At 43.1% G+C, this 24,115-nt stretch overlaps 2 protein-coding genes across 3 annotated transcripts; one reads left to right on the top strand and one right to left on the bottom strand.

Annotated features, from left to right (window-relative positions):
• Positions 1-210: 210 nt before the first annotated feature.
• RAD9A (RAD9 checkpoint clamp component A) lies at positions 211-12,184 on the top strand. Of its 2 annotated transcripts, XM_070957187.1 has the most exons (13): positions 211-465; positions 1,077-1,174; positions 2,803-2,872; positions 4,010-4,080; positions 5,408-5,548; positions 5,864-5,978; positions 7,339-7,438; positions 7,933-8,042; positions 8,303-8,409; positions 8,513-8,577; positions 9,519-9,608; positions 10,058-10,256; positions 11,773-12,184. In XM_070957187.1, the coding sequence occupies exons 3-13, from the start codon at positions 2,839-2,841 to the stop codon at positions 11,875-11,877; spliced, it is 1,137 nt and encodes a 378-aa protein (XP_070813288.1). In that variant the 5' UTR covers positions 211-465; positions 1,077-1,174; positions 2,803-2,838; the 3' UTR covers positions 11,878-12,184. The 2 variants fall into 2 exon arrangements, with proteins under 2 accessions (XP_070813288.1, XP_070813289.1); XM_070957188.1 differs by lacking the exon at positions 1,077-1,174.
• Positions 12,185-13,091: 907 nt separating this feature from the next.
• On the bottom strand, positions 13,092-19,706 carry PPP1CA (protein phosphatase 1 catalytic subunit alpha). Its single transcript, XM_070957118.1, has 7 exons — positions 19,471-19,706; positions 17,162-17,293; positions 16,039-16,269; positions 15,680-15,784; positions 14,975-15,198; positions 14,605-14,739; positions 13,092-13,493 (listed from the first exon to the last, which is right to left on the bottom strand). The coding sequence occupies exons 1-7, from the start codon at positions 19,523-19,525 to the stop codon at positions 13,383-13,385; spliced, it is 993 nt and encodes a 330-aa protein (XP_070813219.1). The 5' UTR covers positions 19,526-19,706; the 3' UTR covers positions 13,092-13,382.
• Positions 19,707-24,115: the final 4,409 nt, after the last annotated feature.

Genomic DNA, 24,115 nt, shown 5'->3' with positions numbered 1-24,115 from the left:
TTAACGAGAATCACAAGAGCTGCAGTCTACACTCCGGTCCAAGCTCCGCGTTGATCACGTGGACAAAAATCCACAAATGAGATTTAACTCATTTCCCATGTGCTTGGCCGGTGGGACCTGGCAGTCGTATTGTCCAATGAGAATGCAGGGTGGGTGGAGCGGAGGTTGTTTTTTTCCCCCCGCGTTGCTGTTGGAGGGAGGCGGCAAAAGGAGGAATTAGTTTGTTCTAATAGCAAGAGGTTTGGGACAGTGGGGTGTTGATTTTTTTTGTGGAGTCCTTCTTTTTTTTTTTCTTACAGGATTGCGGGGCGGCAGCTTCTTTCTCATGCCAGGGGTGGCCATTCAGCAGGCTTTAGCTTTGGGATGAGGTGGTGAAGCCTTGTGTGCAAAGAGCAGAGCGAAACACGTGTCCAGGTGGGAAATTTAGCATTCAGACGACGGTGGACTGATGCCTTTCATACCAAGGTATCTTTTCTTAGATGATAGATTAGACAGACAGATGGTGATGATAGATAGATAGATAGATAGATAGATAGATAGATAGATAGATAGATAGATAGATAGATAGATAGATAAGATAGATGATAGATAGATAGATAGACAGACAGACAGACAGACATGATAGATAGACAGACAGACAGACAGACAGACATGATAGATAGACAGACAGACAGACAGACTGACTGACTGATTGATTGATAGAGTAGCCTGGCCTTGTACTGCCTCTTTTAAGTAGGCTGGGTGACAACTTCAACTTCTCCACTTCTGTTGGAACTGAAGTGCTTTGCTTGTTTAAAGTAATATGTAGACGTTTTTACTTTTTGCACAAATAAACAGAATTGCATTGGCCAGATTGCTTAGAATATTCGTTGAATTTGTCCCCAAGACCCCCTTTCTCCTAAAGGAACAGCTGTCCTTTTCTAGTTAGGACAGGGTCAGCATCACAACCAAATCACTCTACTAAAACAAATCCTATTATTCTCCTAGCAATTGCCTATACATGAAATGTCAAACCATCTACATCCATCTATCTATGTATCTGGAATGCTAAACCAATTTTTCTATACCTTGTTAAGGCATAGGGTCTCATGAAATGGCTATTTAAAAAAAGACGCCGAAGAAGCAAAGCTGGTGCTTTTCAGCTATTCAGACAGGCGACTTCTGGAGATTACAGGTAGTCCTCAATTTACTTCACTTCATTTAGTGACCGTTCAAAGTTACAATGGCACTGAAAAAAAGAACCTATGACCATTTTTCACATTTACGACCGTTGCAGCATCCCCATGCGATCAAAATTCAGATGCTTGGAACCTGACTCATATTTATGATGGTTGCAGTGTCCTGGAGTCATATGATCCCCTTTTGCGACCTTCTGACAAGCAGAGTCAATGGGGAAGCAGATTCATTTAACAACCGTATTACTAATTTAACAACTGCAATGATTCACTTAACAAATGTGGCAAGAAAAGTCATAAAATGGGGTAAAATTCGCTTAACAAATTTCTCACTTAGCAACATAAATTTTGGGCTCAATTGTAGTCATAGGTCGAGGACTATATATATAGCAATAAGCACAAAATGGAATTAGAAATTAAATCCATATTCTTCTAAAAAGCACATCGGACAATTTTCCATCTATTTTGCTGAACGCATGATAAGATGTAAAATAGTTTTTTTGTGTGTATGTCAGTGATGCTGAATAGTTTCTTCCAAAAGTAAAACCACCACACAGCCTTTCCTGAAATCATAATTTGTTTGGCATCCAAATACTCTGAACTATTGCCATATATATGTTACATTGTCTGGTGTAAAGAGGATCTTACGATTCCTTTGGATTGTGAAAAAATGCAGTATTGCAACTTTTATTGTTCACTTTCTGAGCAATAAAAGCTAAATGCTCCACTTCCATACATTTCATGTAACTGTTCAAAATCCAATTCTAGACACCAGCTCCTAGGCAGGCTAGGATTGATCTCCAGGACAATTTTGGAGGTGAGAGGCAGGTCCTCATAGGAAACTAGTTCTGTGTGATAGTTCCATGGGACTATACTTCTATACATTTCTATAATTTCCATCAAAGGCTTGGCACTTTGTCACATCTCTTGTACTCTTCCACTAGAATAGCATTGCTGTATCCAATTCACATGCAAACTCTGTTCTATGAATTGGGCTGAGAATCTTTTCCATCCGGGTGTTTCGCTGCGCACTGAAGACCCTGTTGTTCCGCCAGGCAGGGCTATCAACATAATAATTTTAAATTGGGGTATTTTAAATTTTAAATTTTAAAAAATTAAAAAATTTTAAATTTTTTAATTATTTTAATTTTTAATTATTGTTGTGTCCTGTGTTTTTAAATTGGCTGTACACCGCCCTGAGTCCTTCGGGAGAAGGGCGGTATAGAAATAAAATTATTATTATTATTATTATTATTATTATTATTATTATTATTATTATTATTATTATTATTATTATTATTATTATCCTCTTAGTGGTTCTGTAATTATTTTGTATTATATAAATGTATTATTTTTTAAATTTATATGTTAAGTTAACAGCTGGCTTTGGGAACGAAACATGCAAAGTAGAAACCTCATGCCCTTCAATTGCCTAAAAAGTATGAATAAAGCTTATTAATTTAAATAGACAGTATGTGGATTTGAATTTGTGATGATTTATGTTTCTGTATGTGTGTGTGTGCACGTGCACAATTTTCTCTTATTTTCTAGTATCTTCCTTGTGAAATAGAGTTCCTATTGGGTATTAGATGAAGAGTAATCATGCAGATATTTTGTTTCTTCCCAGTTCTCCTAGAGTTCTCTGTGACATCTCTCCTTTGGCATGAAGTGCATAGTTACAGGGGGCAATGTGAAAGGTGAGCTATGTACAACAATTTTATTTATTTATTTAAAAAAAAAATTAAGGCTACTTAACTCTACAACAGCTCTGGGCAACATATGGTACAAATGATAATAAAGTGCCATTAAAACAAACCAAGCCCCACCCACCCACCCAAATATCATAAGAAAAGCAATCATTAAAAATGTAAGACTCCTCACCTACTCTAACCCAAGACTTAGGGAGGAAAATAGATTTCCAGAGCTCATTTGAACATGACGAGAGTAGGCACCATGCATATCTCAAGTAGGTTAGTGTTCCAAAGGTGAAGTGCTATGACAAAAAAATAAAAAGTATGGTTTCAAGGGCCTATCAGATAACACTGCTTAATGGATGGGACAAGGAGCATGATCATCTGGGCTGGGCAGAAACAACAGAGGACAGACGGTTCTTTGGATAACTAATAAAGTATTAATAGATAATCAGCATTTTGGATTGCAACCAGAGGTCTCCTGGTAACGTAGTTCATAGATCAAAAGTGTTACATGAGTCTGATGAGATACATACAACTATAGTGCCACATTTTGCTGCAACTTCTGAATAGCTGTCAAAGTTAACCTGATGTAGATTGCAGTGGTCCACACACAAGATAACAATAGTGTGCACGTGACTTATCTCAAGGGCCTCCTGGTTCACATAAGCAGACAATTGGGACACAAAATGTCAGCTGCCACTTTGAGTCCAATTTTGTGAGTCCCTTAAAATTTTGTGTAAGGATATTAATTTCTGATCTGGTCCTTCCAAAAACAGGAGTATTGGTATAGAGAGGAGACACTTCTAAAGGAGCTTTTTCATCAGTAAAATAACAATCTTTGCAGGATAGAGAGATTAAGAACAAATGCAGGATTAAAGAGAGAAAGGATGATCGTTTTTGGCTTTAGCCTTTTCCACTGTTGATATTACATGCACCCTTCCTTCTTCCTCACAGAGAACCATAAAATAAAGAAGTAAACCCAGCCTTCATATAAATCCCAATAATTAATTAGTAGCAGGAGGGAGTTGTGATGGGTAATTTCCCCCTGCACAGATTCCTAGCTAGAGTAGGAAATAGCATTTCACACTGTATGAGTCTTCACTTTATCCAGGTCTTTGTGTTCTTCTGTCCCTTGTGCAGCCCTGGGGAAAGCAGTACATGCTCTCTCCCGAATTGGAGATGAAATCTACATTGAGCCACTAGAAGAAGGGGTAAGTGGGGATCTGGGAGATATTTGCTTGGAGAACTTTTAAATGAATATTATATAAATGGAAAGCTACAGATATGTGAAAGAGAAAGTGCTTTCTTTTTCACATGATTGTACATTCCACAGAAAAAATAATGCACTTTTTTAAAAAAAAGTTAAATATAAAATGTTATGGGAAAACTTGGGTTTTAGGTGTTAATTCATTTGCCACTCTGATGCAAAAATATATAAAAACTTGCAATGTATTTTAAAAGATAGAACAAGATATAATGGAAAACCCTATGTTAGAGCCATGCAATGTATTTATTGCAATACAAATCAAAACTGTTCATTAGAGACATATCTCTTAGGTAGCCAGGAAATAATTTTGTTTGCATAAAAATAAAGTCCTGGTAAGCACCGTCCTGATCAAAGCAGGGCTACAATATATGGTAGTCTAAATTGGTGCATCTGTGTAGTTCATTTGTCAGCAATTTTGATTTGTACCAAGAGCTGTCTGACTATTCGAGTTTGTTTCATGTTTGGACAAGTTAAGTTAAATCCTTACAAGACATGTAGTAACTGACCAGGAAATGGGTGGTATAAATAACTGGGAAAACAATAGCAACTTCAGTATGCTGCACTGCAGTGAAAGGCAAGTTTTACTATTGGGAATGTGAATAAAGTAATGTAAAATAATTTTGGAATGCTTTTATTCAATTCTTTTGAGTGGCAGCAGTCACACTGTGTATAATTCTGGTCAGAGTTCACCTCAAAAGATCCACTGAATATCTGGAGAAGAAAAAGAGAATCAGAATGTCTCCAGTAATAGTCGCTAGGGAATACTGGTGTAAAGTTGCCGGTTCCTGTAAGCATGCTGGCTGGGAGATTGTGGAAGCTGAAATCCACACATCTTAAGAGATGCCAAGGTTGAGAAACACTGCTCCACGGTCTGCGTGTGGGAGACCCATAGACACTGAGTGGGAGAATAGAATGCTGGAGCTCATCTGACCAAGCGTCCCTCCCATAGCTGCTACCGTGTTTCCCCAAAAATAAGCCCTCCCCCGAAAATATTTAAACGCATGCGCAACCAGTCTGGTTAGGGTTAGGGAGACAGAGCTGGAAATCAGGTAAGATGGCAAGAGGAGCCCCGTCTTGCTCCACGTGCTCCAAAATAATAAGACCTCCCCGAAAATAAGGCCAAGCGCTTATTTTGGGGTTCAAAAAAATATAAGACAGGATCTTATTTTCGGGGAAACATGGTAGGTGTTGGAAACTGAGAGAAAGCTAAAGGCTGGAGAGATGGGGAGCTATTTCCTGTCCTACTGTTGTTTCCTGTTTTATCTTTCCAGTTGTCTTTGCGTGCAATAAACACATCTCGCTCTGCCTATGCCTGCTTCCTCTTCACCCCACTCTTCTTCCAGCACTACCAGGCTGGGGAACCTGGATCAGACCCAGATGTCAGTGCTTTCCGATGCAAAGTGCTCATGAAGGTGAGATGCTCTTGGACATTGCAGGGAGTGTACAAACTTTCCTCAAAACTCAAGTAAATATTCCCCCTCCGGGTTTTTGCAGTCTCTGCATCCCTTTCAAGTCAGTGACATATGCAGATCCAACCGTTTGGTCTGTAACTGACCTCATGAAGTCAACCTGGCCTGTGAGCGGCCCACTGAATTTAAAAGCTATCTTGAGGTTTGAACTTGAATTTTCCCCCATCCTAATTTGACACTCAAGCGTTATGCAGAATGCGACCCGCTTAGTGGCTTTCTTTTGTTTTAAGAACAATCTCCCACCATTGTGCCTTGCAGTCTTTCCTAGCTGTATTCCGCTCAATCCCTGCTCTGGAGAAGACAGTGGAGAAATGTCTCATGTCACTGACTCCCAAGACAAACCGGTTCCGCGTTCAACTGCATTGCAAATATGGTGAGCACTGGAAAAGAGGCCTCCTTGAACATGAAAGGGCTCAACTTCAGACAGTAGAAAGGGGCTCATTTGAATGGAGGAATGATCACCTGTGGTTTAGGAATCCTGCAGCTTATTCATAGCTAAATGGGAGAGCAAGATCCAAGAGTCATTCAAATGAATTTGGGGAAAAAATACAGGCCAGGCAAGAGTAAAGAATCTATTAAAAATCAATACAGGTAGTCCTCAACTTATAATGGTTCGTTTAATGACCATTCAAAGTTACAACGGCACTGAAAAAAATGACTTACGATCGTTTTTCATACTTAGGACCGTTGCAACATCCCCATGGTCACATGATCAAAATTCAGATGCTTGGCAACTGACTCATATTTATGACAGTTGCAGTATCTTGGGCTCACGTCATCCCCTTTTGTGATTTTCTGACAAGCAAGTCAATGGGGAAGCCAGGTTCTCTTTACAACTGTGTTAGTACCGGTAACAACTGCAGTGTTTCACTTAACAACTATGGCAAAAAGGCAGTAAAATGGGGCAAAACTCACTTAAGTGTTTCACTTAGCAACTGTTCTGCCCCAGCTACGGACCCTAAAGAACGCAGCACACACAAAGTCCGTACAAACCTTCGTTTACTAATTAAGGACTACTAATGAGCTTTCTTAGTAGTGTGTATGTGTGTGTGTGAGGCTATAACAATCTGAGCCTGGAAGTTAAGCTCAGCTCATCATGGATGGGAAATTATCACAGTATGTCTGGGCTATAAGCTAGATGGGAGACATTGGGAAAAAAATGCAGATGTCAGTAGTAAACTAACTTCTCTACTAATGCTAAGAAACCTGTGCGGTCATGTCTATGAACTCACTATAGTAAATTGAGCTCAGATCAAAGGAGATTTTAACTTTTGTGATCTGCATAAAAACGGGGAATGACTGGCTTGTGAATTGAATTTAACCTGGAAGAAGCATGAACTGTCTTAACAGTGCTATCTTCAATGAATGCATGGAAAAGTGTTTCACTTTTTAATAAGCACATATTTCATCAAAAGCTTTTACTCCCCCCCACCCCCACATCAATGTCAGCTTTTTTTCTTTTGTCCTTGAAAGGGATAAATGCTTTTTTCCCTTTAGATTTATCACATCTCCCAGCAGCATTAGACTCAGGACCCTGTGAAAGATATGCCTTAGGCCATTTTCCCTGACAATCAGATTAGTTTCAAGTAATGGGGTTTGTTTGGTTTCATCTTATATGGGATCTAGTGAACTATGGCATTTCAACAAATCAGTGCTGAAAGGATGTCTTAAGTGTAATAAATTTGTGTTTTCTCTCTCTCTCTCTCCCCCTCCCCCCTGTATATTCATTGCAGGGGTTGTCAAGACTCACGATTTGTCATTCCAGGAATGTGAATTGTTACAGGCTGTTTTTGACAAAACGCAATATGCCCATTTGCTGCGTGCTTCTCCCAGGTGCGATCATGATGTGACTGAGAGATGTTTTAGTGCAGGGGGATGGGAGGCTATTATGGCTCATAGATTCATCTGACAATCTTGGACATTCATGTGCTGTATGCATCATTTGCACAGTGAATTCCACCATCCAGAGGCCCACTTATCAATACAGCAGGCAATGTGTCAGCATGGCATAATTTACTATTATGTTGAAATAGAGGAGAGGATGTTTTGGGAATTATTTATTTTGATTTATTAAATGTATATGCTGCTCCTCTCACCAATAAGGCAATTCTGACTAGACATTCCTTTTCCCTCCCCCAAATTGAGATATTACATATAAGAATATGTACAAACAGTGAGAGGAAACTCTTTCTGCAAGCCAATGCTGTTGTCCCAATTATATTACTAAGACAATAAGGACTAAGCACAGAAGGGAATTGCGGATGTTCAACTATGAAGTTTTCCCTCTTCTACTCAGCCTCTTTCCTGCCTCTCTCCATCCAATTCAGGCTATTAGCAGATGCTGTGGTTCATTTCCCACTTAACCTGGCTGAAGTGACTTTGGGGGCCAGCCCTAATGGGAAGGTGACTCTCCGTAGTTACCTAGAAGAAGAGACAGGTGAGCTGCCCACCAAGCCTTGCTTCCAATTCGTTCCCCAAACCTGAAAAGACAAGGCTTTCTTACTTAGACTCCCTTAACAAACTATGCTGTGGCTAGCAAGTTCCAGCCTGAGGGTACCTTAGCAGTGTGGCTGTAAATCCCTGACTCCCTTCAGCAGCCCGCAACTGTCTCTTATGTGCTCCCTCATGGAAAGTTGTATGGAATGGAGAGAAGTGGTTATATGAAGAGATGTTTTCTGATCCATATCTGTGTGACAGAGCCAAGTCGGATGATGGTGACGGAAATGTGCCTGAGTGAGGATGAGTTCCAGACCTTCCACATCAAGCAAGAAATACAAGTCACTTTCTGCCTTAAGGAATTCCGGGTGAGCCTGCATCCAGCTTTCCTGCCTTCTTTGGGATGGGGTTGAGTTTGTGCTTCCCAATCTGTTTCACCGCCTTTCTCTCCTCCTTCTTCCCCATCTTTAGGGTTTCTTGAGTTTTGCTGAGTCCTCAAATCTTTCCCTCGATATCCACTTTGACATACCTGGCAGGTAGGAGGGCTTCAACGATCAAATAAAGTCTCCTGCAGTGGCACCAGGCCATTTTAAAGTACAGTATTGGGTAACACTTGCTGAAGAGTATCAGTATTGTTTCACAGTATTGCTTTGAGTGTTTCCAGAGAGGCTTCTCAGAGACCCTAGTCTGATGTAAGCATCCTGCTTACACTCTTTAAAAAAGGCAGTTGTTCTGTCCCCTCCCACGAGTGGCCTTGCAGTAGCTCAAATAGCCCAGCAGTAACAAATGCAGGCTAGAGAGATTGAAACTGGCCCTTTAAATAAACAGTTCTCTTTCAAAAGTATATCAGTTCAGTAATTACCGGGCAATGTTCCAGAGGCCTTGGCAGACGGCCAGCAGGCTAATGCAGGAATGCAGACTCCTTTTCAAAACTCAAGACTAGCAGTTCTAAACTCCACTGCATCCAAAATGCCAACAAATTATTCACCACGCCTTTCCGGCCCAGCCACGCCCCTTTTATACTTTGTAGGGTGTGGCCCTATGTCTCCTGATCACACCTCTTGGGACATGGCAATAGCTGTTCTCTATGACGTCTCCTACGTCTCTCTCTTGCATCCAATAGGGACTCCCTCTCCTCGTTACCGGCCTCTGTTTCCTCCTCAATTTGGCTGGGGTCCAGAGGCACGTCAGCAACTGTCAGTTCTTGCTGACTCACCAGTGAAGACGGCCCCTCTGGCACATAGCTCGTGCCAGCTTCCTCCATATCATCCTCCGAATCAGCATGCGAAGATAAATCAGCCTCCGTGGCCGGAGTCACAACAGCAGTCTTTTAAAAAAGTGAACGTATTTTCTGTTCTGCTTCACATCAATACCTTGGCTTGGTCAGCTTGGACATGATTCCATTCTCGTTGCTTTTTCTTTGATTCCCATCCAGTTGAAATATGTATGGCCACCCTTCCCATATTTATCTTCACAGGCCAGCTATCTTTACTGTGGAGGATCCTGTGCTGGAACTACAACTGGTCCTGGCCACGCTTTCCGAATCAGAAAGCCATCTGCCAGCCAAGTAAGAAACATTCTACCTCTTGCACTAAACCTCCTTGGCACAGAGATAAAACAAGTTGCTGGAAAAGAACAAAGCATTTAACAGGACCTACCCCCATCTCTCCCTGGCATACAAGAAGGTGGTGTCACTTTGAAATGGGCAGTTTTGTTGCCCTTTCAGTTGATGCGTTTGTCATTCACCACTCTTGATGAACCATCTTAAAGGATATCCATGGCTGTTTAGTTACTTTGGGAACTGTTTAATATTTCAGCTTTAAATTAATTATTTCCTGCTATTCATCCGGCTGTGTTGATGCCCATGCTGTTTGGGATGAGGACTTAATTGATGGGATAAGAACTTAACCAGGTGTCTCCAAGGAAGGCTTTCCCTAGGATTGACGGGACATCGTCTCTAAGAAAGGCAACTAGGGCTCCGTAGCTAACAAGCCTGTCCCCATTTGCCTCTTCCAGCACTCACAAGCCGGTTGCCCCAGCCAGTGACTTTACCAATGATGACATTGATACCTACATGATAGCCATGGAAACCACATGCGATGAAACGGAACCATCTCCCAGCTCTGCTTTCACCACAAGACATCCCAGCTCTGAAACCAGGGAATCAGAGAGTGAAAATGAGGATACCGTCCTTGGCACACCACCACAAAAGAAGGTAGGTGGAGCAAGCATGTTACTGCTCAGGGCATGAAAACACAGTGGAGGGTGTCAGACATTGGCCTGGAGAATCTCCTGACCATCCACATTAAAGGATGGGAGAAGCAGGAGCATACAGTAGATGCTCTTCAGTATAGGAAGGTGTGACCATTGCAGTACTTATTGGCATCTACCCACACTGCCCCTTGGGTGTGTACGGCTGGCTACTGTAGTGTGTGACATATCACTTAGTTCAGAAGCAGAGGAGAGGCTTCTAAAAGTCATATTGGGGCAGTATCTGGGTGCTGCCACTGAAGTAGGTGGGGCGGAGATTTCAAAGGATAATTTCTTGGGGAAAAGATCAGTCCCATGTGAATTCAGAAACATTATGCACTTTGACCCGGTGTGATAAGGAGATCCTGCTATTCTATTGCTTTCAATAACAATTACAATCAACTGGGACAAAGTGCCTATGACTTCTGCATTTGTGATCACATGGGCACCTGTACCTCAGGCACTGTCTACCATAACTCCGTGGCACTTATATATTCTCTACATCCAGCCATTGCGGTTTGTAAAACATGGTCTAGGACTGTTTATGTATGCATGGAACAACTATTGAGTCATTCAATAATATGTGGGAGAGTTGACTGTACTTTAGTGTGGTCTGTGTACCAACTTACCGTATTTTTTGGAGTATAAGACGCATCTTAGTTTTTGGGAAGGAAAATTAGAAAAAAGCTGATTGGCAGGTCGATCGGCCTCCCGGAATACCCCCAATCAGATGTCCCCAGAGGTGAACTTTAGCAACAGGTTCCTTGGTTGTGAGCTCTGTGCCTAGCTTTTTTTTTTCTGCCTCTGAAACTTCTGAAACTCTGTTTCAGAAAAAACTTTTTTTCCTGCCTCTGAAAGCCTCCGAAACAGCTTCAGAAAAAAAGCATCTGAAGCTGTTTGGGGGCTTCTTTTCTTCATTTCTGATGTTTTTTTCAGCTCTGAAACCTCTATTTGAGAAGTGGATAGGGCTACATTTGGAGTATAAGACGCACCCAGATTTTCACACCCTTTTTGGGGAAAAAAGGTGCGTCTTATACTCCGAAAAATACGGTAAATACTTATAATCATATCCATTCTTTGCAGTTTGTCCTAGGTTTATGACTAACTTCAGTTGGAGCTGAGCCATTATTTACTGACTTTTAATGGCAGCAGCCAGGCTTTGTTAAATCATTCTATTGCAAAATCAGGTTGCTTTTTTTAAAAGTCACTTGAAAGTGGTAGAGGTGTGGTGAAAAGTACATTTGGGAGCAGCTTTGGAGCAGTTGGGAGGAACAGGGAAAGGAGGCAAACAGTCAACCTCTAGGTATGGTCAACTTTATTCTGAATATCATCTACATCTTTTCTTCTACATTTATCAAGAAGATTGTTTTTGTGTGCTTTTTAAATTTGTTCCCGTTAAATCAATTTGTGATGCGGAAACTTTCAAGAACGCTTGCATCTTTTCAGCTTTCTTTCTCCCCAACTGTTATTTTCTTTTGCAGTTTCGTTCCTTATTCTTTGGATCAGTTTTAAGTGACTCCCAGGTGAGAACCCGTTCTTTTTCCAGCCAGGACGTACTAGCAGAGGACAGTGAGGGAGATTCGTGAGCTCATCTGGATTGTTGTGCGTGCAACACAACTCTGAATCCCAAGGAATCTTTGTCGGGTTAGGATTCTAATCTAACCTGCCCCAGCAAAATACTTTCTGACCAGAGACAGCTCTTCATTGGCATTTTTTAATTAAATGAACAGTGTCATGGAACTAGTATTTCCAGTGTAGAATTATAACAGAACCATCATCTCACTGTTTTGTTTTGTTTTTTTGAAAAGCAGAAATATAGGAGACGTTTCTTGCTTCGGGTTTGCAACTAATGTAAAGCTCTAATACATTCGTTTTATTAAATATATATATATATATATACTTCTCTGTGTTTTGATGATGCCAAGGCATATTGCTGCTGTAATATACACCAACTTTGTAAGTATCCTTTTAGAGCCTTCCACTGTTTGGAGCCAGCTTTCCTCTTATTCCCTGTAATTAACAAGTTTTACTGCCAAAGCTCTGGTTAGTTGGAAAGTATCTGAGAGTGGAAATAAGGAAGAGGGAAAAAAAAACTAGGCGGCTTCTAAAGCTGCCATTATTCAGTAAATATGGAAGGTGGCAACAGACTGGGCCTGTTCCCTTGTTACTTCTTGCTGCTTTCTCTAGGTCTTCCATCCAGCTTTGAAGTTAAAAGCTAAAACTGCTCTTAATTAAAGATCTTTTACAGTGCTTCTAAGGGGCAGGTGTATTGCAAAAAAAAAAAACAAAAAAAAAAACACCAACCCCTCTAGGGTTTTCTTTTAGGGAGTGAAAAGATTGAAGCAATAGTTCCAATCAAAGGATTGCCTCAAGGGAGGCCATAACAGGGAATACAGTCCAGAGTTTTATCAGATACTTCCCCAGAGGAGGCCTCAGCAAATCAAATGTTAGATAACTTGAATTTGATTGGATTCCCTGCCCTTCTAAGAGGAAGCCTGTTGTTTTTGTTTTACTTCTCCCATAAGTGATCGAGGTCCAAGACCAGAGCTGCTGCTACAGCCAGATTCTGACTTCACTTGGTACAACTTGTTCAGTTGTCTGTACATTTTCCCAAATCAGCCTATTCAGAAGATGCACCTAATTGTACAGGGCAAGCACTATCCCCCTGAAACTCACAAGTGTTTTCCCAGCTTTAAAGGAGAAAGGAGGGTTGGGGGGCGTATTTTGTCTGAAAACAAGGAAGCATTTTTTCTCCCAGCCCATTTCATTTTATTTTCCCAAAACTATAAAGAGAAGCAACTACATTAAGAATATTACATGTTTATTCAAAAAGAGATGTGGTACCCCCAGAGGGGAATGGGGTACACACATCAGGACACAGTTGGCAAAAAAGTCAATCAAAAATACCCCCAAAAATAATGACATTCCCTTCCTAGAGAATGAGATCTTTTTTTTTTTTTGGTATTCAATCTCATTCATTTTTTCTTTAAAAAAAATGGCTGGATCCTAGCATCCTAGGTAAGTAGCCGCTGTACAGTGTAACCGCTATGCAAGACAGCCCAGGCCCCTTAGGGAGGGCAGGCAGGACACATTACTTCTTGGCTTTGGCTGAGTTGCGTGGTGGAGTAACTGGGCGTCCACCAGGATTCAAGCCACTGAATTGACCATATTTGCCCTTGTTCTTGTCTGCTGGTTTCAAGATCTGCAGAAAGGAAGAATAAGGTTAAGATAAGAGGTTGGGGGGTGTGTGGAAATTAACAACTTTTTTTTCTGTCCTTGATCCCTGGTGGAAAAATTCCTACTGACTTCAATCTAATCATTGCAAATGTTTCAGGGTGAAAAAACTAAGCACCAAACCTCCCGAAATTTTAATATTAAAATTCTTACGATGAATAACTGGCAAAAATAAAACAGCCATAAAGTTCTCTTAATTTAGTGTCTTAGAATAAAACAAGCTTAAGGACATGGAATTGCACTTCAAGTTCCTTCTCACCCTACTTTTTTCTCTCTCTTCGTGGCCTTTAAGCTACAAAGTCCCGTTGGGCCTGTACATTCTGTTTCTGAAATTATATAAATGGATAGTATCCCAAAATCCCATCACATTCAATTATTTTCCTCATTTTTGAAAACTTTGGGACTAAATCTGTATACTCATAAGACATATAATCTGCTTCATGTACCATATAAAAAAGAGGACCAAAATAAATGCAAAAAAAAAAAAAAGGAATAATATCCCAATTCCTTTTAAATGTGGGAATTGCTTTTGGCGAAGAAGTTCTGAGTCTTTTCTCTATCATTTAAGATCATTAATAATATGTGCGCACATGCATATTCAACCTGACAAAGTATTTTTGCTACAATTCTAAAACCACCACCTGACTTTGCCTTTGGCCTGTTCAAAAAAAAAAAAAAAAAAAGCCCACCCCACAATCACTCTTATTTCTGTAGCTTTTAAATTTCCATCCATGCAGTGGCCACACTGATAAGGCACTGCAGGTGAGATAAAAACGAAGTAAAAACTAATTTGGAACATAAAGCCAGAAAATTGACAGAGGACATAACATAAATACAAAATTATTGCAACTAGGAAAGTTGGTTTCCCAAGTATCCCAGTCTACAAAACAGAGACACAAACTTGCTACAGTAGTAGGAATTTAAATTTAAATGGATACAAAAATCCCTTTAAAATACAACTGATGGTTAAACATTGTATTCCAGAATCCTTTTTTCATAAAAATAGCACACCCTTTTATTGCTTGCCATGTGTGTAAAAAGATAACAGGTGTAAAAGTAGCATCTTCAAAAGTCCTTACCTGGAAGGAGCACATGAGGGTCTCATCAACGCTCATCATTGCCCCTGCATTGTCAAACTCGCCACAGTAGTTTGGAGCAGAAAAGAGTGTCACCAGCTGCCGTTTGGCAAAAAATTCATATCCATCTTCTACCACCTAAACAGGGTGGGAGAATCCATCAATCAAATATACGCACGTGCTCAACCCAGTTTAATGTCCCCTTGCCAACAATATGCTTCAACCCTTCCTTATTTCATGGTCAGCTTTTGCAGCTATGTTTCCCACCACTTCTATCTTCTCTCTTTAAAACTACGCAACTTCCCAGTTCACGAAGACACCTTCCTCCCCCTCCAGCCAGGTGTACCCTTTCCTACTTGCTTTATGCTCGTACCTGATGCGCTCTGCAGATCAAGTCAAGATCATGTTTGTGAAGAAATTTGGCGACCACTTCTGAACCAAATGTAAAGGAGACACCACGGTCATTTTCACCCCAGCCCTGCACATCCTTGTCAGGATCCGACCAGAGCAAGTCACAAAGCAGACCCTGGTCAGGCACATCCGTTGGCCTCATGATCCGCCGAATCTGTTCCATAGACTGGAGGTCAGGAGAGAGTCCTGGAATGCAGAATTTGCACTTATAAAGCAGATTATTTCAACATGTGGCTCTCACTAGAGGTAACGTGTAACTGGCTGTACCGGGAATCACTATTTTACAACACACTCCTGTTAGGGGTATTAACTGAAAAAATACATTGGAGAAGGCTTTCCACGCTCAATCCTTTAAGCCAACGGGATCAAAATTAGCCTGTATAAAATTTTCATCTAATGCTGCATCAAAGAGGAAACCAATATGGTTTTCACTTTTTCCCAGGCTTCGTTCCACCTCCCAAAGGAAACACGCCTACGCAATATGCAAAGGACACCAAATTCCCCACTGTGCTATTGACACTGCCTATTACTTGACTTCTTTTCCTGTTGACACAGATTGCAAACCATCTGGAGAAATTCTGAATTTACTTTAATCTCTTGCCTGCAGCATTGGTGGCATCAGTAGTACGACCAGCTTCCTCACCCCCCAACATTCTAGATAGCCTACCTCCATGACAGCAGAAGATTTTCTCATCAACGATGGCAGCAATAGGTAGGCAGTTGAAGCAATCGGTGAAGGTCTTCCATAATTTTATGTTATACCGCCGTTTACCTATAGAAAACAGGAAAGGGGCAAAAATTAGCTGGGGGAAAAAAAAGCTGAATAGTTTTGAACAGTCACATTCTTGCAAGATTTGTTGGATCTTGGGGATCTCCTTGGGGTTGGGGAGAAAGGAGGACTCATGTAGCATGAACACATTATGCCACACCCCATTCCCCAAACCGCTACCCTCATTATCTACATGTACTTGACCAATACATGGCTTCATTTCCCACTCTGTAAGCTTATTGGTGTGATGCACTCACATTCATCATAGAAGCCGTAGATACGGTTGATGCTCGCACACTCATGATTGCCACGCAAAAGGAAGAAGTTCTCAGGGTATTTAATTTTGTAGGCCAACAGCAGACAGATTGTCTCTAACGACTGCTTCCCCCGGTCCACATAGTCACCCAAAAAGAGGTAATTGCTCTCTGGAGGGAAACCTCCATATTCAAAAAGCCGGAGCAAGTCATAGTATTGCCCATGGATATCACCTGGGAGATGGTAGAAGAAAAAGAGAAATGAAGAAGTGATCAACAATTTATTTATTTATTTATTTATTAGTCGCATTTCTATGCTGCCCAACTCCTTAAGGACTCTGGGCGGCTTACAGCAAAAAAACAAAAAAAAAAAACCCAAAAAACAATGTTTACTCATTGCATTTTTTTTTTTTTAAATTTGATTTATATGCCGCCCTTCTCCGAAGACTCAGGGCGGCTTACAATGTGCTCAGCAATAGCCTTCATCTTTTTGTATATTTATACAAAGTCAGCTTATTGCCCCCACAAACTGGGTCCTCATTTCACCTACCTTAGAAAGGATGGAAGGCTGAGTCAACCTTGAGCCTTGGCGAGATTCGAACCCTGCAGTAATTGCAGGCAGCTGGTCTTAATAACCAGCTTAATAACAGGGTGCCTTAAACCCCTGTACTACCAAGGCTCTTATACATATGCTGTCTTCTTTCTAAGTGAGAATGGCAAGGGTGGGAAATGACTCCCAGAAACAGGCAGTCTGGCATTCATAGGCATCAATGTGCCTATAGACAACATCTTTAATGTCTTTAATGCCAGATTTCTTGCCCTACTTTAAAAATTGATTAAATGGGAAGACAATACAATGCAACCCAAGGCATTGCCCTCTAGTATCTTGGTTTACATAGACACACTTGGAAAATTAAAATAACGGTGTGATGCAGCTCAAAGCTTCGTCTAAAAGATAGAGGAGCAATCTGACCAGATAAAAAGGCAAGCTACAACTCATTTTGAAAGTGCCAGTACAGAATCTTCTGTTCAGTATGTCTTTTATGGCTGACCATGCCTACGGAGGCAACCCTTTTGAGAGAGCTCTAGCAAAAGGGGAAAAAAACTGTAATGGCATCCCACTTACCACAAATTTTGAGTGGGGCTTCTAGTTCCAGCAAGATGGGCTGGCTCAGGAAGATCTCTCGTGATTTCAGACATAGGCCCCGAATCTCATTTTCTGACAGCTGAACATTCTTGCCTGGACGTGATCCTTGCACTGGGGGAACAACAACAACAAAAAAAGATGACTCTCTCATTCCCGAGCGCCCATCTTCATGTTGGTTCACCTTCCCAGAGATATTCCTGACACATTGCTCTTCTTTTTTCTAGGAAATTCTGGTGTTTAATAACCAAATCCTATCTTGTCCCCACATGAAAACCATTATTTCCTTCTGCGACTGAGGAAGGCAGAATCCGTTAGCCAAGTCTGTGCCTGAAGGACCATGCATTAGTTTAGCTTCTCACAGGTTACCAAGCCATTATTGGCTCAGGAGACACACACTGGGGAACTGCCATGCAGTAAGCAAAGTCTTAAAGGAGCTTCATAACTGGGCCTTATTTGCTTTCAGTAGAACATTTATTCTGCTTTGGGACTATGTTTTTTTTTAAATGAGGCTCTGAAGCAAGTTAACAGCGCTGGTAAAAACACTTTGGGATGACAGCACTGTCCCACAAGCAGTCCTCTACCATCTAGCATAAACTAGCACTCCTTAACACAGTAATTACAATGTGATGGTGGTGTTCCAAATTTCTAGTTATAGCACGGCCAGAGTTTGTGATCACGGGCTTCTTCTTTGCACTGCTGCCTTGCAAATAAACAGCTCTAAATCAAAATCAAAACATTGCATCAACCTAAATCTATATAATCCACAGGCTTGGGCAAATTTAATATTAAAATCCTGCCTTATTCTGCTGCCAATCTCTCTCTCTCTCAAACTCCATCCACCCACCCACCCCTGCAACGGGAACAGATTTAACCCACCTCACAAGTTAAATTCAGCAAGATTAAATCCCAAGCTTATCAGAACTAGGGCACTATTGGATAATCTGGGAAAGCCAACTCCCACTGAGTTGGTTAGCAGAAAACCGGACTCCATAACTCCGGAATTACCATATATAAAATAAAGACACCAAAGTGAATACTTAGGTTGGGGCTCTGATGATCTGTAATTACTTTTGAAATAGCAAAGGGTCTTTTTAAGTCAACCCTGATGTATCCTCCTTTCTTGTTGGGTGTGGAGAGCCCAAGAATTAGGGTAACTACCTTTTCGTGCTTGGATGGGTCATCTTTTGAAGATCGCCTCCTTAAAAGAGCTTCAACTTCTGGTCCTGCTATCAAGGCCAGAACAGCCTGTTCAGTCAGGGCCTCTGCAAGCCTAAGCCTCTCCACTCCTCGCCCAGCGCCAAGAAGGTCTTTCCCCAGGGGTAGGCCGGCACCTGCGCCTCACCCCGCCTTCCATTTGCACCCAAGAGAAGCCAAACCAAACAACTGCAGGAATCGCCTGGCGATCCGGTTTCCCCGTTCTTCGTTTCCTCCGTTACCATTAGGAAACTCCGCTCCCCGCCTGAGTCAGGGGCTCATCACCTTCATACGGAGACGATGAGCCCCCGGACACCGATACGGATCGATCGCTGTTATATTCAGGATCGTATCTGCAAGAACACTCAGCCGGCACTGGCAGAATCCCTCGGCCACCGGCACACCCTTCTCGAGGCGCAGGGCTCACGTCCGCCCCCGACCCCTCCGCTAAGCTTTCCCTCCATCCTGCAGAATGTCTTTTTCCGACGCCGGCATCCGGCTCTTTCCTTTTAGCGATCAGGAAAGAGGCTTGGCAAAAGGGGCGCTTGGAGCGGCTACAAAAAGCGAGCCGCGTTGGGAAAATCGACGCAGACGGGGCGGGGGGGAAGGGGGGGCAGCTCACCCAGGAGATTTTAGTCCTGAACCGACCTCTCGGTTCCCCGATGGCAAACGAGGCCGATGGGGATTATAAATGCCGCTTGGCCCGCGTAAAATAAGAGACGTCTCGATCTGCGAGCACGGCAGGGAAACGAAAAGCGCGCTTCTGAGCCATTTCATCCCTCTGAACGCGTGGGAGAAAATGCCGAGGCGCTAAGATCGCGCAATACAGCTCGATCCGGTTCCTTTCTCCTCCGGCCCAGATCGGGGAAGTAAACCCGCCGCTGGAAATCCTGGGAACTCCCTTGCGCATCGGTCGAGAAGCCTCCCTGCCGTCTGGAGAAGAGGCGCTGGTGCGGGGGCGGCGTGGGACATTCCAGAGCCGGGAGGGAAAGCAGGCAAGGTCCGCCGCTCGCCCTTCCCCTGGACTCTTTGCCCCCCGGGGCACTCCAATCGTTTTCAGCCCCACAAAGCCCGGCCCAGCCCCAGCCGCTTACCTTCCAGCAGGCGCCCGATGATGGAATCTAAATTGAGCTTCTCGCCGTCCGACATGGCGTCCTAAGAAGCTGCAATCGCCTGGATCCTTGCTTCCTTCCCCCTCGGCGCGCCCCCCTCCCGCCCCGCTCGGTGGTCCTAAGCAAGCAAGAGGAAGGGAAAGGCCGGCTTTCTTTTCCTATTTCTTGCCAGGGAGTTTCCTCCTCCTCCTCCTCCTCCGAAAACCACCCGCAGAAAAGGAAGCCGTGAGAGCCTATAGGCCCTGTCCTCTGCCGCCGCCACCACCACCTACAGGCTGGAGGGATCAACACGAGGCTTCTCTTGCGATTGCGCGAGCTTTGGCGGATCCCAGGAAAAAGGAGGAGGAAGAAGAGGGGGAGGGGGAGATGGTTGCGGCGAGAGGCTTCTGGGAACTGTGGTGCTTTCTTCACACTGGTCCCAGTAGAGTGGGAAGAAGCAGCTGGCCGGCAGATATAGGGATCCACAGCGCTTTGAAAAAGTACTTTTCGCTAATTAATTTCCCTAAGAACTGGTAGCTATTATATGCACCAGAAAGAGAGAGAAAACAGAGTAGAAAAAATGGCTATTTGTCTTAAAAGATATCCAAGGCAAAATTTCTAAGGTAGGTAAATTGAGGACCCAGTTTGTGGGGGCAATAAGCTGACTTTGTATAAAAATACAAAAGTATGAAGGCTATTGCTTAACGCATTGTAAGCCGCCCTGAGTCTCCAGAGAAGGGCGGCATATAAATCAAATGAAAAAAAAAAATCCTATGGAAGCTGAATTTAAAAACCAACTCTAAGTGGTCTCTCCAAGTGCTCATCTTCATGGCCGTCTTGCCTGCTAGCAGAAGCTCCGTCTTGATGCCAGCCTGCTGCTGCAGAAGGCTAATGTCGGAGCAACTCTGACCGCCAGGAAAGTGGTATTTCATCTTCCCAAACAGAGCAAGCCTTTCGAAAGGAACGGTCCAAGTGGGCAACCAGCAGGTCCAGTTGCCCTGTTGCAGGGCTGCCCCCTCGGTTCAGCCATAGGGCTTGTATCCCCATGGCCATTTCTGCCTTGGCTGCCAGAGAGACCTGAGCCCTGCTCAGCAAGCAGGTTTCTTCTTTTCTTGGAACAGGAATATCAACCCTGTGGAATACCTTGCCTGGGGTCACAATTTCTTTAGGTAAACCTTCATGCAGCAGGTCACTTGCTCTCACCATTCCAGGCTTGACCAGCTTTGCCTTCCCCAGGCCAAACTGTTGCTGCACTTTGTCTTCTCTGCTGGCTGCTGCCTGCTTTTCTCCCTGCCTCAAGCAAGCAGATTCTTTGCCTTCCCTAGGCCTTGCCCCTTTGCTGTCCCTTCCCTTTCTGTTGGAGAGAGCCATCAACCTCCCCTGAGTTTGTGCCGTAGAGTAAGGCAAGGCTATGTGAGTAAATAGTTGTGACTAGTGTGAAGATCCAGTCAAAGTGGTTGGTTTATATTTCATCATATAAAAGACTGGCAATTAGATCAATTCACTAAACCATGTGTAGGAAGTTGGCACCCACCACTCTCCTAGGAAAATGAAATATTCTAGGAAATATTAAAAAGGCAGAATATTATATTTCCCTGGATGAGAAATGGAGAAACATGTTTTTTTAGGCAGGAAGCAGACTCACTCTTAAAAGCCCCCATCATCCTCAATAGCCCACAGCAGATGTCCACACTTAAGAGATAAAGAGCTAGCTAGGTCTATTCAGTGATGGGATTCAAGTAATTTAACAACCAGTTCTCTGCCCTAATGATTTGTTCCAACAACCAATTTGCCAAACTGCTCAGAAAGTGGTGTGAACTGACTGAATCCCACCACTGGGTCTATTCATAGGCAAATGCCCTCACCCAAGATCCAACAAAGGTAGGATTAGCCCTCTACCCATTTAGCAACAGAACTCACCACATGGCACCTGGGAAGATTACATCACCCACCAAGGTTCAGCCAAGCTTGGGACTCAGGACAGCCTACAGAGTTGTCCCTGCATCGCCCTATGGGAGTCTGACAACCAATCAGAATACAAGCTCAAATTCAAAGCCCAACGGAGGGCATAAAACCAAGGCATTCTCAGCATCTCTGCCCTTTTTCTGCTCAGGAACTCAGGAAGCTATATGATCCTGTTCGTCAATAAACTTCTTTCCAAGCAACTTCCATGAATCCAGTGTTTTTTCCCCCACTTGGAACTGAACCCAGAAGGATATTTCTTCCAACACCATGATTCTGTACAGTATCAGTATGTTGTAAAAACACAACTTTACATCTCTATGCTACATTTTTCTACATTCATGTTTGTTCTTTCCAATTCAAAAGACATGAAACTTTTCAGTACCACACCTTGGGATGAGTCAAACAAACTGCAGAGGTACAGTTGAGCCAATTACAGTTGCTAATACACTACCTTGTATACAGTCACTAAAGAATTTAGTGATAAAATTCCTATATGGCAACCTTTTAGTTGTTTAGGAATTTGTGAAATCTGCATTTAAATATATATACCAATGACTCATGAACTTTTTCATCCTTTGCATATGCTGAGTTTAGGAACCCATCATTACCATGGCTGGATGTGTGTTAATATCTACTGCCATTTAGAATATATACATTTGAAATGAAACTGGATTTGTTGACTTATTCTTACATAATCAGAAACACACATTTACCCCAACTCTTGTGAGTAACAAAGAACAATCATGATTCTCACGTAATCACCTGTATCTTCAAGGAAGTACAACGTGTCTTCTTGAGACAACTATCCAACAACAACAAAAAGTAGTCATTCATGATCTAGATCAGTGGTCCCCAACCTTTTTATCGCCGCGGCCCGCTGAGCGCGCGCAGGGGTGGGGCCACGGCCCAGGAGCCTTTGCGCAGGCCCATTGCGCACGGCCCAGGAGCCTTTGCGCAGGCCCATTGCGCACGGCCCAGGAGCCTTTGCGCAGGCCCATTGCGCACGGCCCAGGAGCCTTTGCGCAGGCCCATTGCGCACGGCCCAGGAGCCTTTGCGCAGGCCCATTGCGCACGGCCCAGGAGCCTTTGCGCTGCAGCGTTCCTGTCCCCCGGCCGCTGCGCGGCCCGGTGCCAGGAACTCCACGGCCCGGCACCGGTCCGCGGACCGGGGGTTGGGGACCACTGATCTAGATCTTGTTGAGCAACCAGCATCTGTAACGAAAAGAGTTTAAGCATAGAAAGTTTGCAGCTATTCCAGCGTCTTCCAGGGTACTCTGCTGATACGTGCTTGCACATTTGGAGAGTCAGTCTAGTTCAAAGTATGACACAGATTTATTGAGGCTATAAATTAGCATCATCCATTTATAAATTTGATAGTTAATCTGAGTGATTTCCAGCACATCTGGGAGTCATATAAACTTATTTTGACTTAACTCCAAATAATGCAACTCAAGTGGACCTAAAAAAATGGGGTAGTCTTTGGAGAATTTTCATGTATATGATGACTATTGTAATAGATCTGTCATACTGGTAGCATTTTATCTCTGCCTAAATTATGCCTTAGGAACAACACATTGAGTAATGGTTCTAGTGCAGGGGTGGTATTTACTTACCTTTGCTACCGGTTCGCAAATGTGAGCGCTCGTGCGTGCCTACTCCACACATGTGCAGAGCCTTCTGCGCATGCGCAATAGGTCAAAAATGGAACATGATGATGTCCGGGTGGGTGGGCGGAGCCTCCCTCCGCTGGCGTTACCAGATTGCGTGATCCGGATAGAGCCAGCTGAATTTCACCACTGTCCTAGTGTCATCCTAAGAGGATGGAAGGTCCAGTTCAAATAACCACTTAATGAAATCACTGCATAATTTTGAACCAATAATTCTTTCTCTGTAGGGATAAAATGCCCTGGAGAGAACTGTGTCTACTCTTTTAGACTTTGTGGACAGAAGGCAAACTCTAGATCAGGAGTGTCAAACTCGTGGTATCACGTTGTCACGTGACGTATTGCAGCTTTTTTTCTCCTTCACTAAAACAGGGGTGGGTCAGCACGTGAAGCATCTGGCCTGCGGGCTGCGAGTTTGACACTCCTGCTCGAGATTAAAAAAAACAAACAATTATTTATTGGTTCGATTTATATGCCGCCCTTCTCCGGAGACTCAGGGCGGCTTACAATGCGTTAAGCAATAGCCTTCATACTTTTGTATATACCTGCTTAGTAGGGCTTTCGGCCCCCCCAAGCAGTGTTCTTTTTTTATACAAAGTCAGCTTATTGCCCCCACAATCCAGGTCCTCATTTTACCTACCTCGGAAGGATGGAAGGCTGAGTCAACCTTGAGCCTGGTGAGATTTGAACTCGCAGTAATTGCAGGCAGCTGGCAGCTAAGTGCTACTTAACAGCACTTAGTCTGCTGCGCCACCAAGTCTCCTTTTATTCTTTTATTAATAACAGATGGGATAATAAAAATGCCAGCAGTAGTAAGTATTGTTGCAGGAACCAATCTGGGTCGGTCACCTGGACCAGAGGTTTTGTCTTCCGAGCTTTTGGACCAGTAGTGGGTTTCAACATTTTTTACTACCGGTTATGTGGGTGTGGCTTGGTGGGCATGGCATGGCTTGGTGAGCATGGCTTGGTGGGCATGGCAGGGGAAGGTTACTGCAAAATCCCCATTTCCTCCCGATCAT

Source organism: Pituophis catenifer, unplaced genomic scaffold (genome assembly GCF_029215685.1).
Source record: "Pituophis catenifer annectens isolate HBS135680 unplaced genomic scaffold, rPitCat1.0.hap2 SCAF_1, whole genome shotgun sequence".
Lineage (NCBI taxonomy): Eukaryota > Metazoa > Chordata > Lepidosauria > Squamata > Colubridae > Pituophis > Pituophis catenifer.
Note: the sequence above shows the minus strand (reverse complement) of the source record. Positions and strands in the feature narration are given on the sequence as shown.